The sequence below is a fragment of the Balaenoptera borealis genome (genome assembly GCF_965194805.1).
Source record: "Balaenoptera borealis genome assembly, chromosome: 11".
Taxonomy (NCBI): domain Eukaryota; kingdom Metazoa; phylum Chordata; class Mammalia; order Artiodactyla; family Balaenopteridae; genus Balaenoptera; species Balaenoptera borealis.
The window spans coordinates 54,242,217-54,260,194 of record NC_138868.1 but is presented as its reverse complement, the minus strand read 5'-3'; the positions used below and the strand labels follow the sequence as shown (position 1 = coordinate 54,260,194).

Genomic DNA, 17,978 nt, shown 5'->3' with positions numbered 1-17,978 from the left:
CACCAAGACCCTGTCAGCCACACGGCCTTGCCTAAAATTTCCAGTGTATCAACTGGGGTGAGTTGAACGGCTGGGGGTTAGAGCAGCTGGGAGCTGGCTGGGTACCTCTTGCTCTCTCCACATGGCCTTTCCAAGTGGCTTTTCCAAAAGTCCAGACTTGGCTTCTTTACAGTATGAGAGCTTCAGGACAGTTAACTTATATCTTTCAACTTAAAATCAAGTCTAAATTAATTATTAAATTACACCTTTTATATTGGAATCACAAAGCTAATCTGTTAGATATAATATGCCAAATTATTTTAAACATTATAAATACTTTCAAACTAAATCTACACAGATTTTTCCTAAATTTAATACCCAAAAAAGGTAATATATAGATTTGATTTAATTTATCACTTCTAATCTTTTTTCTAAAACTTTCCATGATTAAAGGCACTTACTTACTAAGGAAACAATTTTACTAACCAGAGCAACATAGGGGTGTATATCTGAGCAAATTTGAGGTTAGTTCACAGCTGGCTGAGAATGCTCATTAAGCAGAAAAATGAGGCAGGGCGTGGGAGCCAGTGCCACAAACACCCGGGAAAATATACTTTGCACCCCATGCTGTGGGTCTGGCCCTCTTTTAAATCTCCATGCCAGCAGGGGACACTGAGTCCATGTCCTGCCAATGGGACACTGAGTCCATATCCTGTCAATGGGGTAGGTTTTGCAACCCAAGCTCCTGAGATCGAGTTAAGCCCTGGTCACCTCTTTTGTCTCCTGTCTCAACTTCATCACCCCTTTCAGGATGACTCTACCCAAGTTGTTCACTCCCAGATAGGATTCATCTAATCAGTGTCCTGCTGGATTTTATTCTGAATTAGGTTTTTATTTTTCCTTTCTGGCCAACCACCAGGTATTAGAGGTATTTTAATGCCATCCTTGGATTCTGCGTGTTTTTCATGGCCTTGCCTGGCTCCCTCCACAAACACTAAGGTCCTACTGATGGCAGCCAGCTGGGTTCCTGTGGCCAGGGCAGCTGTGCTCTGTGTTGTGCTGAACCAGCGGGCCACCCCGGCCCCTCTCTGTCCACTGTGATGCTCAGAGACATCAAGAGGGACTGGACGGACAGGCTGCCTGTGGCACCGTGTGCTCTGCTGAGAGATGTCAGTTCCTCGGGGCTCAAGATGCTAAATATAGTAAAAAGCTTCTGGATCAGGATGACATGTCAGAATAAAAATAGTCCAGATGTGTGTAACTTAATTCTAATTAAATAGAAAAATCATTATAATATTACAAAGTAATATGGTACAAGGTGCTCTATGTACATAATTTCTAATCATCATAAATTTCTGAGTAAATATCATTTTACCCAACAAAATAGATGACACACTTGGGGCCCAGAGAGACAAAACCATAATGAGCTAAGAAAGTGTTACCAAGTAGAAGTCTTACTGGACCAGCTTTAAACTATAGGAACTGTTAAAATACTGAAATGATTTTAAGCATAAAGACTTGATTGCAATGTGTAAAAGGGTAATAATAGCAACCAATATTGAGCACCTACTATGTGGCAGGTGCTATAAGGGAAGGAGCACAGGCCCCAGGAGTGGAAAGACCCAGACTTTACAGTCCATGCAGGTCCCCTCACTTCCCATGTCACTTTCCCACTCGACCTCAGTTTCTTCATCTGTATATCATACAACTAAGGGTAATAAATCCTCCCTTCGAGCTTCACAGGATTGCTGGGTTGCTGAAATGAGCTTTGGAAAGAAGTGATTTGGAAAGTAGAATGTGCTGTAAGTGTGCATAGGCTTGTGACACTGGCTGAGCCCAGCCTGCAGGGCAGGAGGGTGCACTCTCATCTTGACTGGGGTGGTCTGAGTGTGGCAACGTTTGCCCTTGGTGTCAGTGATGTCACTTGCTCTCCATGATGGGGGTGAGCCGAGAGGTGGGGCGGGTGTCCACGGTGAGGCAGGTGGAGAAAACTGTGAGGGTTCTGATGAGAGGCCTGGACTCTTGGTTGCTGGGAAATCAGCCCCAGAGCCTTGGAGTAAGTGAGGGCAAGGGCCCAGGGAGAGTAGAGGGAGCCAGAGTGGGGACGGAGCGAGGGGAGCAGGGCCTCTTCACTGCCTGAATGGGGAGTCCCAGCCAGTCACCTACCAAATGTGATACAGGCAACAATGGGGAGCATTGTTTATAGAGAATTTAAAAGCAATAATAAAACCAGTTAAAAGCTGTTCTGCTTTTTATTGTCACCCCGGCCAGCTGGCTGTTGTAAACAATGTCAGTGATAAAATACGTTTTTACATTTTCCCTTTTAAGGGAGGTGGGGAAGAGGAACATTCCCTCTTTCTTTCATGCATGACTTGGACCCTTTGCCCCTCCCCACTCAGCACCTAACTAGGGGGTTGGGGAGGGAAGGAGTCTGGGAAGGCCCTGAGAACAGGAGCACCCTAGCCTGTAGGGTCCTCTGAGAGGATAGCTAAGATGGGCCCCCAGGATGGGCCCAGATATTCTGGAGGAAGGCAGCATGGCCTGGGTGGAGTGTGGGGTGGACAGGCTGCTAGGACGCTCACTGGAGGACTCTGAGTCCCGCTACAGTCCTGCCACCTGGGGGCTGCCCTCCGTGCCACGCGCAGGTTATAATCAATTGGCAAGCACATTGAATGACCAGTTCCCAAGCCCGCTCCTCACCCCACCCCACATTCTGTACTAAGGACGTGGAGATCAGGTTCTCCTCCTGACTCTCCAGCAAGAGCTGCCCTGCCCAGGCCCCACTAGGCCAAGACTTATCGGGCAATCTGTGCTCTGCCCTGTCCCTGGCCTGAGCGCTGGCCCTCACAGTGACCACCTCTCTCTCCTCTGCAGGAACCAGGTCGAACCCACCAGTGATTCACGTAAGAGTCAAGGTCCTGTAACCACAGAGCCAGACAAAGATCAAGGTCCCGTGGGCCCTGGGCCTCTGAAAGATCAAGGTCCTGTGATCCAAAAGCCTTCAAAGGGTGAAGACCCCACAGTCCCAGAGCCTCTGAAGGATCAAGCTTCTGTGGTCCCGGAGTCTCTGAAGGATCTAGGTCCCATAGTCCCTGCATCAGTTAAGGATCAAGATCACGTGGTCCCTGAGCCTTTAAAGAATGAAGGTTCTGTGATCTCAGCACCAGTCAAGGACCAAGATTCCTTGGCCCCAGTGCCTCTAGAGAATCAAAGTCCTATGGTTCCAGCAAGAGTTAAAGATCAAGGTCCCGTGGTACCAGAGCTTCTGAAGGATCAAGGCCCCGTGGCCCCAGCATCTGTCAAGGATCAAGACCCCATGGTCCCTGAACCTGTGGATAAAGGCCCCATGGTCCCAGCACTTGTCAAGGATCAAGGTCCTATGGTCCCAGAGCAACCACAGGATCAAAGTGCCACGGTCATAGCACCTGTGAAGAGTGAAAGTTCTGTGCTCTCTGAGTCTGTAAAGAATCAAGGTTTAGTGGTCCCAGAGCCAGTCAAAGATCAAGGTGGAGGGGCCCCAGAGCTTCTAAAGGATCACGATTCTGTAATTGCAGCACCTGTAAAGAATCAAGGTCCAGAACTAGTCAAGGATCAAGGCCCCGTGGTCCCAGAGCCTCCTAAGAATCAAGGTCCTGTGGTCCCTGAGCCTGTGAAGAATCAAGTTCCTATACCCCCAGTGCCTCTGAAAGATCAAGGTCCTCTGGTGCCACCACCAGCAAAGGACCAAGGTCCTGTGGTCCCTGAGCCTCTGAAGATTCAAGGTCTCAGGAGCCCTCAGCTGCCCACTGTATCACCTCCACCCCCAGTCATGATCCCAACTGTCCCCTATGCAGAATATGTTGAGAGTTCTCCTTGACACTCACCCCTCGACATGCCAAAGAAGGAGCTGGCAATGAAAGTGCTCCCTCTCGGGGCAGCAAAGACACTTATTTAATCTGCATGAAACACGTATTGTATAGTCTTGCTGGAATCTAATAAAACTTGTCCCTCTGGCTCAGCAGTGTCTCTCTCCCTGCCTGGCTTCATTTGAGTGTGTGTGCGTGTGTGTGTGTGTGTGCGCCATGCACATTTGAGGGTGGGCATGCAGGGCTCTGCATTCATCCGGGCCATATGAGAAATTCCCAGCTCCTGTGAGCTGTCAGCATGAAATGGGAGTGGGTGGCAGTTGCTTGGAGACTGACGACAGGACCCCATCGTGAGGGTGTGGGCGGGACACCGTGTGCTTCCCTTTTACTCTCACACTGTGACCACACTTCACTTCTGACACCAGAGGTGGTGGTGGCGGGGCGGGGGTGGAGGAGGTCCCGCACATCAAGCAATTATCTAACACCAACTGGGGGGCCCTACATTGAAACAAATTCTGACGCTATCTACCTAGAGACAGCGTCAGCTCCCACAGGTGAAGGGCTCAGTCCCACAGGACTGTCTCCCCGCCCCCCCCAACTTCAGATGCCAATTGCAAGTCCCAGGCTATCGCTTGTACTTCTGACTGACTTGCTATAAACCAGCATTCCCACAACCCCCTACTTGGGTTCAGTAATTTGCTAGAATGGCTCACAGAACTCTGGGAAACACATACTTATGTTTACTTATTTATCCTCAAAGGATAAAGAATACATCCAGATGGAAGAGATGCATAGGGTAAGGAATAGGGGAAGGGGCACGGAGCTTCCCTGCCCTTGCCAAGCACACCACCCTGCCAGTGCCTCCAGCAACCCAGAAGCTCTCCGAACCTCAAACTTTGGGGATTTTTATGAAGGTTTCATCATGCTGGCATAATCAACCATTAACTCAATCTCCAGCCCCTCTCCCCTTCCCAGAGGATGGAAGGTGGGGCTGAAAATTCCAAGCTTCTAATCGTGACTTGGTCTTTCTGGTGACCAGCCCCCATCCTGAAGTGATCCAGAAACCACCAAGAGTCCCCTCATTAAAACAAAAGACACTGCTAGAACCCAGGAAATTTCAAGGGTTTTAAGAGCTCTATTATTTCACAGGTCAGTTTCCATGAAAGCCTAGGTACCAAACAGGTACCAAACTGCAGCAAGCTGAGCCCTGGACTGTTCAGAGTTGAAACCTGCAGAGGAAACAGGAGCAGGGACCCAGCTGGCCCAGGATAATCCTGGATGACAGTTGTTTGCCAAGGGCTCAGTCCTAAAGATCATCCAGAGGTCATGCTTCTTGAGTAAACCAGGTCTCTGATCAGAAGAGTCCCAGGACACTCATGAGGGTAGAACCTAACATTTGCTGGTCCTCAGTCAGTATCCAGGACAGCTCAGCCAGGGCTTTTAAAACAATGCCTGAAGTCCCCCACTCATTCATGCCTGCAGTTGACTTGCCCTTAGCACTCACTTTGTGCCTCGCTCAGTGCTGGGCATGAGGTCACTGTGGTACAGAAGTCCCAGTCTTATGACATTAAAAGGTGGCGTGGGATGAGGCCCTAGGACAACTAAAGGCCTGGCTTTGAGAGGACAGTGAAGAAAGAAAATCTAGTAGGGGCATCCAGGAAGGCTTCTCAGAGAAAGTGGCTATGAAGTACAGACAGCCCAGGCAGCGGGGGTAGGAAGGGGTATCATGGATGTGGCTGGGAGGGCCAGGGTAAGCCCCCTCTGGATGTCCTTGAATGAAAGAAACCTGATTTTCATGAGGGCCTGACCAAAGGGTGTAGCAGGCCTCTGGGGCAGACAACAGAGACCAGGGAGGGGTGACCAGTTTTCTGAACCCCAGGACCTGAGGGAGGGGGTCAGGGGGTCAGTCCTGTAGGCTGTGAGCGTGTTACTGGGAAGAAGGCTGGGGGCTAAGGCTCAGCCTTGCTCAGAGATGGGCCTGCTAGGAGCCCACTGGTGTGGGTCACAGTAGCCTCCCCTTTAAAACCCAGAGCCCTCAGGGGCCTGGGCGTGTGGGGAGAGCTCCACCTGTTGACCCCACCAAAGCTGGCTCCCAAGGAACACTCCTACCCCTTTAAGACCTTTGAGACCCATTATGAACACTAACCCCTTTTAAAGGTCTCTTTTTTAAACGTCTCTTTTTAAAGAAGCTCAGCTTGGTTCTAACAGAGAAATCACAGGAAGTACTGATGGCTTCCAAATGGTGCAGTTTTCTGAGCAACAGGCCCCAGTTCTGCTTCCTCACCCCACTCCCAATAGCACCAGTGTTTTCTGCCCCACAAGCCACCTCTATAAACACACACACAGACACACAGACACACACACACACACACACACTATGAGGATTCTTCCTGGCCCACCCAACACAAGAGTTTGCTGCCATATGAACTCTAATGGGGCCCTGCAGATAAGAAAAGACCACGCTGAGGCTAAAGAAGTATAGTGTATGGACACCGCACCCCTCCTTTCAGTTCTCCCTCTGACCCACACACCTGGTCCCATGGCACACACATTCCCACGGGCCAGGCAGATGGTGCTCTCTCTGAGATGGGCAACATCCAGGGGCAAATGTCCAGAAAGCCATTGGCTACCAGGGCATCCCCTCTGAAGAGAGAGCTGCCTGGAAACAAGGGGCGGGGGTCAGCCCCACATGGGGAGGCTGAGCTCCCTCAGGGACAGTGTCAGAATGGAAAGAGAAGTGGGCCCAGCCCAAGGCTCTGGTGACTTTTTAAAGGTAGGAAGAGAAGGGCACAAAGGAAGCGGAGGAAGGGCTCGCCCAAAGCTGTAAGGAGAGGCCAGGGCCTGCGGTGCCAGGAGCGATTCAATAAGGAGAGCGATGCCCAGCGTCCAAAGCTGAGGGAGAGGGTGCAGATGACCGAGAGGCGGCGGTGGTGGAAGCAGATCCACCTCCAGCCCAGCGCCAGCCACCTCAGTTTCCTCCAGATGATAAAGTGGCTCTGATGATAAGAGGTGATCCTGAGGCAGAAAACCTCCAGCTCAGGATTGAGCTGCAGGCCACCGCCTCACCTGCATCACGCCCAGCTCTCTACTGCATTGGAAGAAGGCCCAGTGACGGAGGTGGTCGGCTCAGGCCCCCGCCCTGGGCTGGGGCGGCGAAAGGCGGGAAATGAACTAGGTGCTCTTGACCCTTCTCAGATGCAGACTTCATCCTTGGCCAGGTTCTTCCCAGCTGCAGCCATTTCCCAGCCCCTCCCCAGCACGCATCGTCTCCACCCCTCTCAATCCCTCCCCTCGGCGGCCTGGCGAATCCAGATAAAGGACTCCGGGGGGCCGCGGCCAGTAACCCCACCCGCCCAGACGCGGCTGCCTGAGGGAAGGAGGGGGGGGCGGCGCCCCTTCCCAGCGGAGCGGCCTCGGAAGCGCGCAGGCATCCGAAACTCGGATCCCGAAGATGCCCAGGCTCCACCCAAAAGCCCTTAACCAGGCTCCCGGCTCTGAATCTGACAGCTGGGGATCCGACATGGCCCCCGGGCGGGCGGCGCTGAGGCCCAGTCTCCAGCCGCGGCCGTCCGCGCACGCGCACACCGTCTTGCCCGTGCGGCCAGGTCAGTTTCCCCGTCTGGGCTCCGGGCCCAGTTGCCGGAGCTTCTCGGCGCGGGGTCGGGCCAGGGCCCGGGAGCGGGCTGGCTAGAGAAGCCTGGGGACCCGCGGGCGCGCGCCACCCGAAGGCGGGTCTGGGGGGCCCTCTTGGAGCTGGGCTGAGGCCTCGCTGGAGCCCCTGGTGGCGGATCCAGGGAAAGACTGCGATTTTACTCCTCTAGCGCTGTGATCCCCGCACTGCCTGGGCACTTTTTGGCATTTTTGTGTAGAGAGAAAGCGGTGCGTGCGGTTTCAGGATAGACCATGGGACCAAGTCGTACTGCAGCGGCACCTTCCGTAGTCTTTGTCTTTGTCGCGGCGAGGATGGATCATCTAGAGGAAGGGGATGGGGAATGCACGCCATTCTCAGTCCGAAACCTGGAAATAATTTTTTGCAACAATTTCCAGCCCTCCACTTCCAATCCGTCACTAAGACCTGCGCCCTTTACCAGCTAAATAAATGGTGAATCTGCCTTCTTTTCTCTATCTCTGTGGCCACCCCCTCTTACATCACACATATCACAGTTTGTAATTCTGTATGTGAATTACATGATGGCACTCAGGGTGTAAGAAATGAGGCATTTCTTTATTCTGATAAATCAAATTAAATCAAGTTGGAGCCCCTCCTCTCACTGCCAAGGTGGGCAGGAACTCTAATATTAGTCATTTTCCTGGAGCCTCACCCTGTCCCTAGGTCCAGGAGGCTTAGGCCATCCTGAGAAGACACATAGGTTGTCACTATGGCTGCCCCCCCCCCCCCCCCCCCCCGCCCCGCACCACGTTTGGCTGCGGAGCTCCCAAAGCCTGCCCAGGTTGAGTGGTGTTAATGCCATTCCCCAGATACTCCTGTAGCCATCCACATCTGAGCCCATCCCTCAGAGGCCCCATAATCCAGACCCCCAGCTCCCTGCCCTTTCTACACACCCCCATTCCCAAGTCAGGCCACTCTACCCCCTCATCCATCAAAGCACCTACACTTTTACCCCCTCTCCATCTCAGCCCATCCAGTTTAACATCCTCTGTGAGCTTAGATCTGATTCTTGGGGGGCAAGGGCTGCACCATCTTATATTCTCACCAGCAACATATGAACGTTCTAGTTTCTCCACATTCTTGTCAACACTTGTTCTTGTCCATCATTTTTATTATAGCAGTGATTTCTTTGCCTATTACAGAATCTTCCATTCTTGCCTACACACCCAGTAGATATGTAATAACTATGTGTTGGGTGGATGAATAGGAAAACAGGAAACGGAAGGTTTGGGCAGGAGGATGAACTCAGTTTGGTACATGTTGAGTGGGAGATGCTTTGTATCTAGGAGACTTCTGGATATAGTGGCCTCAACCTGGGACAGGGTCTAGGATGAAGGTAGAGATGGGGACCTCATTAAAATGTGGGCCTCACTAGCCCTGGGAAGTTATGTGAGGCCATAAGAAAGGGTGCATTTACCCAAGGAGAGTGTGGAAAGTGAGAGAAGGATCCAAGACAGAGCTTTGGTAAACACCAACATTTAAGGGACAGGAGAGGAAGGAGGCCCTGAGTGGAGCCTGCCACAGCACAGCAGAGAGGTCAGAAGAGAACTGGAAAAGATTGCCACCTTGGAGAAAGCATCAAGGAGGAACGGGTCAACAGGATCAGAGACATGAGTGCTTCCCTATGAGATGGATTATTAAAAATGTCCATTGAACAAAATGGGTAAAATGTCAATACATATTGAAGTTTTGTGATGGGTACGTGGAAGTTCATTACACTATTCTCTCAACTTTCATGCACATTTGAAATTTTCTGTATTTCCAAAATAATTTTTTAAAGTATCCATTGCACTTAACAATGAGGAGATCACTGGTGAACTTGGCATTTGCAGAGTCTCTGGAGTGGAGGGAACAGAAACCCAATTCCAGTAAATGGGGGACTTTAAAAGGGGAGAAATCATGTATTATACCTGACGCATGATTCACTAATATTCCAGGAAGCAATCACTGGGCACATATACCCCAAGTATTCCTGAGAAAAGAGAAGATTGTGTGTGACAGGCATTAATTTTTCATAGCTGCTGGTGCCTCCCACACAAGGACCATTCTCAGCAGGCCCAGCAGCCAGCCAAGAGCTCTTCTTCAAAAGGAGGAAAATTGCTTGCCAAGGGGTGCCTGGCTTTGCTCCTAACTCCTAGGTACTCCATTGCGGTTCTTTTCTCGGGGTTTGCCACAGGCTCAGACATCATCCCCATCTGCTGCAGATACCTGAATCACCTTTGGATCTGCTGGGTCATCAGGGCTATGAGCAAGCGCTGCCTGCCCTTCAGCCTGGACACCTGGAAGCCTTCTCTTGCTCTGGGCTCCACTCAAAGCTGGCAGCCTTACTAGTTACTCCATAAATCAGAGCGGAACACCAAAATGTGACATACATTGCCATCAAAATACACAGAAGCCCAACAAGTGTGCTTCTTTCTTACTACTACTAGGGGCAGAAAACAGCAAATTCCTTTCACTTTTCAGGATGTGACAATTTTATGTGTCAACTTGACTGGGCCATTGGATGCCAAGATATTTGGTCAAACATTATTCCAGGTGTGTTTGTAAGGAATGAGATTAACATTGGATCTGTAGACTGAGTAAAGCAGATTGCCCTACCCAGTGGGGGTGGGCCTCATCTAATTTGTTGAAATAGAACAAAAGACTGAGTAAGGGAGAATTTGCTCTCTGCCTGGCTGTCTTCAAGCCAGGACACTGGTCTTCCCCTGCCTTCAGACTGGAACTAAACACCGTCTGCTCTCCTGCTTTTCAGGCCTTCAAACTTGGACTGAATTATACCACTGGCTCTCCTGGGTCTCCAGCTTACAAACAGAAGATCACGGGACTTCTCAGCCTCCATAATCCTGTGAGTCAATTCCTTATAATACATCTCTTTGTGTCTATCTCTATATACATGTATCTATAGCTGTATCTTCTATTGATTCTGTTTCTCTGGAGAACCCTGACTAATATATCTTTCCTGGCACGATCCAGACCACTGAACACCCAGAAACTTCACTCAGGGCGCAGGGCCCTATGTTCTTATGGGATTCATCTCCCATTCTCAGCACATTTGTATCTTATCAATGCATCTAAAGTACCTGCTACTTTCCACTCTCTGTATCCTAGGAACATGATGTAATCAGTGTAGTAGACAAGTATGATGTTGTGTGTTATGGGAGGATGATCAAAATCCCCACAGGTTACATTGTAACAGAGAATCAGAGACTTGGGGAGTTTCAAGACAAGATGAGAAAGCTGTATTGCTGTCCCTGCCAAGAAAAAGAAAGCTGCTTCTGGTATTTTCCCCAGAGGAAGTTTAAAAAAAAATTCTTTTTTTAGTTTTTTAAGGAACCTCCATATTGTTCTCCATAGTGGCTGTATCAGTTTACATTCCCACCAACAGTGCAAGAGGGTTCCCTTTTCTCCACACTCTCTCCAGCATTTGTTGTTTGTAGATTTTCTGATGATGCCCATTCTAACAGGAGTGAGGTGACACCTCATTGTAGTTTTGATTTGCATTTCTCTAATAATTAGTGATGTTGAGCATCTTTTCATGTGCTTCGTGGCCGTCTGTATGTCTTCTTTGGAGAAATGTCTATTTAGGTCTTCTGCCCATTTTTGGATTGGGGTGTTTGTTTCTTTAATATTGAGCTGAATGAGCTGTTTATATATTTTGGAGATTAATCCTTTGTCCGTTGATTCGTTTGCAAATATTTTCTCCCATTCTGAGGGTTGTCTTTTCGTCTTGTTTATGGTTTCCTTTGCTGTGCAAAAGCTTTGAAGTTTTATTAGGTCCCATTTGTTTATTTTTGTTTTTATTTCCATTACTCTAGGAGGTGGATCAAAAAAGATCTTGCTGTGATTTATGTCAAAGAGTGTTCTTCCTATGTTTTCCTCTAAGAGTTTTATAGTGTCCAGTCTTATATTTACATCTCTAATCCATTTTGAGTTTATTTTTGTGTATGGTGTTAGGGAGTATTCTAATTTCATTCTTTTACATGTAGCTGTCCAGTTTTCCCAGCACCACTTATTGAAGAGACTGTCTTTTCTCCATTGTATATCTTTGCCTCCTTTGTCATAGATTAGTTGACCATAGGTGCATGGGTTAATCTCTGGGCTTTCTATCTTGTTCCATTGAGAATTACCATATGACCCAGCAATCCCACTACTGGGCATATACCCAGAGAAAACTGTAATTCAAAAAGACACATGCACCCAAATGTTCATTGCAGCACTATTTACAATAGCCAGGTCATGGAAGCAACCTAAATGCCCATCAACAGACGAATGGATAAAGAAGTTGTGGTACATATATACAATGGAATATTACTCAGCCATAAAAAGGAACGAAATTGAGTCATTTGTTGAGAAGTGGATGGATCTAGAGACTGTCATACAGAGTGAAGTAAGTCAGAAAGAGAAAAACAAATATCGTATATTAATGCATGTATGTGGAACCTAGAAAAATGGTACAGATGAGCCGGTTTGCAGGGCAGAAGTTGAGACACAGATGTAGAGAATGGACATATGGCCACCAAGGGGGGAAAACTGCGGTGGGGTGGGGATGGTGGTGTGCTGAATTGGGCGATTGGGATTGACATGTATACACTGATGTGTATAAAATTGATGCCTAATAAGAACCTGCAGTATAAAAAAACAAACAAACAAACAAAAATTCTTTTTCAGATAAATAGTTTCATATTAAGTAACAAAATATATGTATATTTGCTCCCATAAAAAGACCATACCTAGAATAGCAGCTGCTGGAATCATCTGAGTAAGCTTATGATAATTCGCTGTCATTCTCCAAGACCTGTGCCTTCTTCACAGACCAAAGAAGTAAATTAAGTGGGATGTAATAGAAACCAACCTACATCTCTCAAGTTTTGATGAGGGCACAAATTTCTGTGATTCTCCCAGATCTGTACCAGTTTATTGATTGGTAAGAAGAAAAAGCTCCAGAAGCTTCCACTTGGCCCTTTCTACCATAATGGCCCTTATTCCGCAGGTCTAGAGGCTCATGTGTGCTGTAAATTTCAATTATACACCCTGAAACAGAAAATACAATTGTAGGATGAGTCCAGGCACCATGCCTGGACTTGAGTCAAAACTCCAATTGTCACCTGACCCACCTGAGCCTCTACACAGTGGCTTTCTATGTCCTCAGGAATTAGCATTAGATAAACTCAAGGTCTGCTAATCCCTGAAAAGCCTGTGTATTTTCCTTTCACAGGGCACAGTTCTCTGGCAAATGGCCTAGGGCCCTTTGTGGAAGGTAGGCTGCTAAAAGGAAGATTTACAGTATGTATCTGGGGTGCTATTGAAGGGGCCGCTCTGAAGGGTACTGACCTCTCTTCCATTCAAGGGGCTTTGGGTGAGGGACCAAAGTTCTCTTTCATAGTGGGTCAAATCAGGCTTCTGCTACCAGGCCTGGAGGGTTTTGTTTGTTGTTTTGCTTTATTGTTTCTGTTATACATTAAGGAGGACTTAGAGGCTGCCTATCTATTTGGTCCCTTTGGTCCTATTTGGCCCTTAAACAATTAGTCTTTGCTAAAGACATCTGTGGGTTAGACCATTCTGAGTACCACTTGGCATCTGACGTCCCAGATGGCCAAGTGCTGCTGTCTGTGCTCTGCTCCCCTGGGATCCCATCATTTCCACTAAGATCATGGAGCCTATTTCTGTGGCAGTGCCTTTCGCTAGTATCCCTAGCCTGCAGAGAACAAGTACTACATAATCTTTCAGAGATGCTCCCCTCACTCACATGTTTCTCCATGCCTTCGTGAAGGGAATTTCCCCCAGGCTCCATAAGAGGAAGTCGGGAGTGTGGAACTTGGCTTGGGAGTATGTGAGTGGGTCACACAGGGTAAATCCACATCAACATTGCTCCCTGCCTTAGCACTGGATTCCTTCCTCTATGTTAAAGCAAGGAATTCTGGCATTTCAATATCAATTAAGCACAGGCCTCAGCTGAATCCAGGTTTCAGTCAACCAGCTAAGCAAACAATGCAAACCACTCCTAGCTGCTCAAACTGGCACACTGACTCTAGAATCTTAGGTAAATGAACCCATATTAATAAATCCAGCCCAGTGAAAATTGTGCTCCTCCCTCCATGTACTAGCACCCACAGAAAACAGTCCCACATGTATTTTCCAGACTTTTTGGTGATATAAATGAACAAAACCTTGCAATTCTTTTGATGTGGCTGCTTCTTCCTCCCCCATCTGACTCTGGAACTAGTCTTCTGAGACAGGAAAGTGTCTAATTCCAGTTTGGGACTGGAGACAATGGGATTGCTGCGTGAAGAGGCTTGGCCTCCCCCTGTGGGGTAGATTGAAATCGTGCCCATGATATATTACTGCTCTTTCCATCCAGACGTGAAGTCTCTTTTTCACCCCTTGAATCTGGGCTGGCCTCGTGACTTGCTTTGACCAACAGGATGTGATGGAAGCGACATGATATAAGCTGCAGAGCCCAGGCCTCAGAGGCTTAGCTCCTGCCTTTATCCTCTCAGAATCCTGAGGCCACCACTGTGCCAGGAAGAAGCCGGGGATGCAGGCCCACATAAGAGAGTGGCTCAGCGCCCAGCCATCCCAGCTGAGCCCAGCATCCAGTGGATGCAGTCACCCGAGCGAACCCAGACAAGACGAGTAGAAGGACTGCCCAGCCAACCCGCAGAACTGTGAAAAAGAATGAATTGTCATTTTAAGCCACTAAGTGTGGAGTGGCTTGTTTCTCTGCAATAAGCAACTAAAACACTTTGCAGGGTAACTTCCAAGACAAGGTCACTTCAAGGTTTTCAGGCAAGGCAGCTTGTGCTGCACGGGGGTTTACTGGAGCTAGGGGTGCTCTAAATCATCCAAATCCTGCCATATGGCCTCTAATTCCCTCCCTGAGATCAGTGCCCTAAATTTCACCTGAGATCTAGCAGCACTGTGAATTCAGCTGACAAACTGACAATGTAATTTGTTGACTGCAGCATCAAACTCCTGTCTTGACAAGTTATATAACATAGCTTAGCTCTCCCCTCCCGTTGGGCCTCCTCTCGCCTCCCCTCTTGAGTTTGTCATCTCTGGTTTACACCAAGACAGAAGAATGACATGAAAAAAAAAGGAAGTCTGAGAGCTGACCGCTTCTCAGTAGGTGTATTTGAAGTGTCAGAACACTTTCTAATTCTTGCTGGAACAGCCAGGTGGATCAGCTCGTGCCCGGACATGTGGACTCCGTGCTCCCCCCACAAATGAAACACTCGTGGTAGGCGTGTAGGGGAGCTGAGCAGACATGTCCATGTCACAGAGAGAGAGGAAGAAAGGTGACAGCAAGAGGTATGGAAGGACCAAGTCCCCCCAAGAGCACCTGGAGGGGAAATGCGGTGTGTGCTGCCCAGAGATGCTTCCCCAGAGCTCTGGGAGCACAGAGGCAGCTGCGCCTCTGACAGGGGCCCAGGAAGGGTCTCTGGAGAGTCGGTAACCTTTGAGATAGGCTTTGAAGGATGAGGAGGGCTCCACTGGCAGAGGTGGGGGGAGACATGATACCAGCAGAAGAGGCCACATGAGCAAAAGGAGAGGGAGGAAAGTCCAGGGGAGGGGATAAGTCAAGCCGGGGCTGTGGGAAAAGGAGGGAAATTGGAGCGGTGGGAGTGGCAAAACCAACTGCTCTGCTCCTGCAGAAACGTTCACTGACCTCGGGGCCTCCCCGTCAGCCGCCTCCTCCCAGCCTCTCTCAGAGCAGTTCAGCCCAGCACCTGGCAGCCAGGCCTCCCTCTATCTCACCCCCACCCTCCCCCGGGCCCCTCGCTGTGTCCCAAGCTCCCGTGGCCCTTCCAGCGGCCGCACCTCTGTTCACGCTGGGCCTCTCTTCCAGAATGCCTCTTCCCCTCTTTCCTACCAACCTCTAGCACCTCTTCTTCCAGGAAGTCTTCCCTGACCACTTCAGCTCTGCCTGACCCCCAGGTTGTATGGCATGATGGAAAGAATCAGGCTTTAAAGTTGTGGAGATCTGGGTTCAAATCCCAGCTCTGCAGTATGATCTTGATTTATTTACCTTCTCTTATTAATAGTTAATATTTCTCGGCCACATATTATTTGCCAGGTACCATGGGTTACCTCATTTCATTCTCACCACAGCTCTATGAGGTACTTACTATTATCATTCCCATCTTACTAGTGAGGAAACTGAAGCTCAGGGAGGTTAAGTATCTGGCCCAAGGCCACACAGCTAGGAGTGTCAGAACAGGGATTCCAGTCTGGTCTGCCAGGCTCCAATGCCTCTGCTGCGAAGCACCAAAGCACCCACTGGACCACTTCCTTTGAATGAGCATTTATTAGGCACCTCCTATGTGCCAGGCATTGTGCTGGGTTTGGGGATGTGGCCAGGGCGTGGGCAGACAAGGGCTACTCTCAAGGAGGTTTTAGCTGCGGGGACTGGAGTAAAGATTATATAGAGTCCCATTGGTTACTGACCGCCTCCTATAAACCGTGGAGCACGGAGCTCACGCGTATCGACCACCTCTCTCCTCCACAGCCAGCTGACCTGCGCTCCCATACGTGCCAGGCTCTGTCACTGACCTGCTAGGTGGCCTTGGGCTGGTCACGTTATTCTCTAAACCCCAGTTTTCTCATCTATAACTTGGGATGGTAATAGCTACCCCTGAGGGGAGCTCTAATAATTAAGAGCTTCCCTCAGGGGTACCCGGCAGTGCAGGGCACATAGTCGGTGCTCAGTAAAAGTTAATCCCCATCTCCCCACACTGGCACTCACATCCAGGACCCACACAGTGCAGCAGGTCATCATCGCCCTGAGACTTTTAGCAAGCAGTGGTGGAAATAACAAGGAGGTCCCTTCAATGGCCTCCAGGTGGCAAGAAAGCTCCACACACAGCTGTGATGGGCCATCAAGGGCACTGACATGGCTGGTCCAGCCCCAGCCCAACCTTGACCTATCCACCTCCACCACCTGCCCTTCACACCAGCAACCCCACCCCTCACTGTGAGGTGGGAGCACAGACCTCCCACCACCCTCCCGCCTGTGCCCGGATGGAGGCAGGTGGCCTCAGGGCCCCCTTTGTGTCATCTGGGCAGCCCCACACTCAGCCCTGCCTTCCTTCACTGCCCATGCCCACCTGGTGGGGAAGCTGTTGCAGGCTGAGCTTTGGGTCCGGGAGTCCCAACTTCTAGTCCAGTCTCCCCATCTCTGAACTATACCTGTGTGAGTAGGAAGACTTCCCACCTAACTGGGCTATTGTGGGGATTAAGTGGGACAACGTATATAGACTGTGAGGTTATGCACCTTTCCTATTAAAATCTGGCCAGTTCCTCTCCTGCCCTTTCTGTGTGTCATGGAGTTAGAACAACTCTCCAGCTGGCTAGGAGCATTTCCCAGCTCAGCCCCACTGGCTGTGGAGCCTCAGGCAGGTCACTTAACCTCTCTCAGCCTTGGTTATCTCACCTGTAAAGTGGGAATAATCCCTACCTAGCCAAGCTGTTAGGAGGCTGGGATGAAATTTATATATATCAAGTGACCGACATGGTGTTCGGCACATAGTAGAAGCAAAATACAAAGGAAGGACCAGCTGGTATTATTAAAATCATTATTCTGATCAAGAAATGCCTACTTACCCTTCAAGGCAGCCCACATGTCACTTCCTCCTGGGAGTCTTCCTTGATCTCCCCATGGCAGTCATGGCACCCACCCATGGCACCCTTCTGGATTCCCGTAGCCCTGGTGCCCTTCTAACACAGCTCTTTCACTTAATAAAATACGTTTTGAGTGCCTTATGTGTGTATGACACTGAATTTGAGTGCAGGACATACAGTGATGAACAAGACATGGGGACTTCCCTGGTGGCTCAGTGGTTAAGAATCTGCCTGCCAATTCAGGGGACATGGGTTCGATCCCTGGTCCAGGAAGATCCCACATGCCGCGGGGCAACTAAGCCCATGTGCCACAATTACTGAGCCTGCGCTCTAGAGCCCGTGACCTACAACTACTGAGCCCACATGCCACAACAACTGAAGCCTGCGCACCTAGAGCCCATGCTCCGCAACAAGAGAAGCCACCGCAATGAGAAGCCCGCGCACCGCAACGAAGAGTAGCCCCCGCTCATCGCAACTAGAGAAAGCCTGCCCGCAGCCAAAAATAAATAATTTTTTTTTTAAAAAGTCATCGTCCCTATTCTCATGGAGCTTCCATTCTAGTAGTGGGGACAAACCAAATGTGTCAATAGGTGGATAATTTAGGAGCACTGAGTCAGTAAAACAAGAAAACATAGTAAAGAAACTGATGTTGTGGAGGAGCTGCTTATACTAGGTGGTTAGGGAAGGCCTTGTGGAGTAGATGACATTTAGGCTGAGTTCTGGACGACAAAAAAGCAGTCTTGCAAAGATCTAGAAGAACCACTTGCCAGAAAGAACAGCTAGTGCAAAGGCCCTGAGGCAGGAGAGTAAGTGTGGCCTGTCTGGGAACAGAATGATCCAGGGGACTGGAACACAGTGAGTACCGA

At 49.4% G+C, this 17,978-nt stretch overlaps 1 protein-coding gene and 1 long non-coding RNA gene across 3 annotated transcripts in view; both read left to right on the top strand.

Annotated features, from left to right (window-relative positions):
• The window catches only part of MAP6 (microtubule associated protein 6), an 86,523-nt gene extending 82,544 nt beyond the window's left edge, over window positions 1-3,979 (top strand). Inside the window, exon 4 of the mRNA XM_082342237.1 lies at window positions 2,854-3,979. Within this exon, the coding sequence (XP_082198363.1) occupies window positions 2,854-3,835 (982 nt within the window). The 3' untranslated portion in view covers window positions 3,836-3,979. The remainder of the gene's footprint in view (window positions 1-2,853) is intronic.
• A 206-nt stretch (window positions 3,980-4,185) lies between these two features.
• On the top strand, window positions 4,186-17,348 carry LOC309606321. Of its 2 annotated transcripts, none has more exons than XR_014231754.1 (3): window positions 4,186-7,429; window positions 10,247-10,339; window positions 13,853-17,348. It is a non-coding gene; the product is annotated as an uncharacterized lncRNA (long non-coding RNA). The 2 variants fall into 2 exon arrangements; XR_014231755.1 differs by having other exon boundaries at window positions 6,353-7,429; window positions 13,992-17,348.
• The last annotated feature ends 630 nt before the right edge of the window (window positions 17,349-17,978 follow it).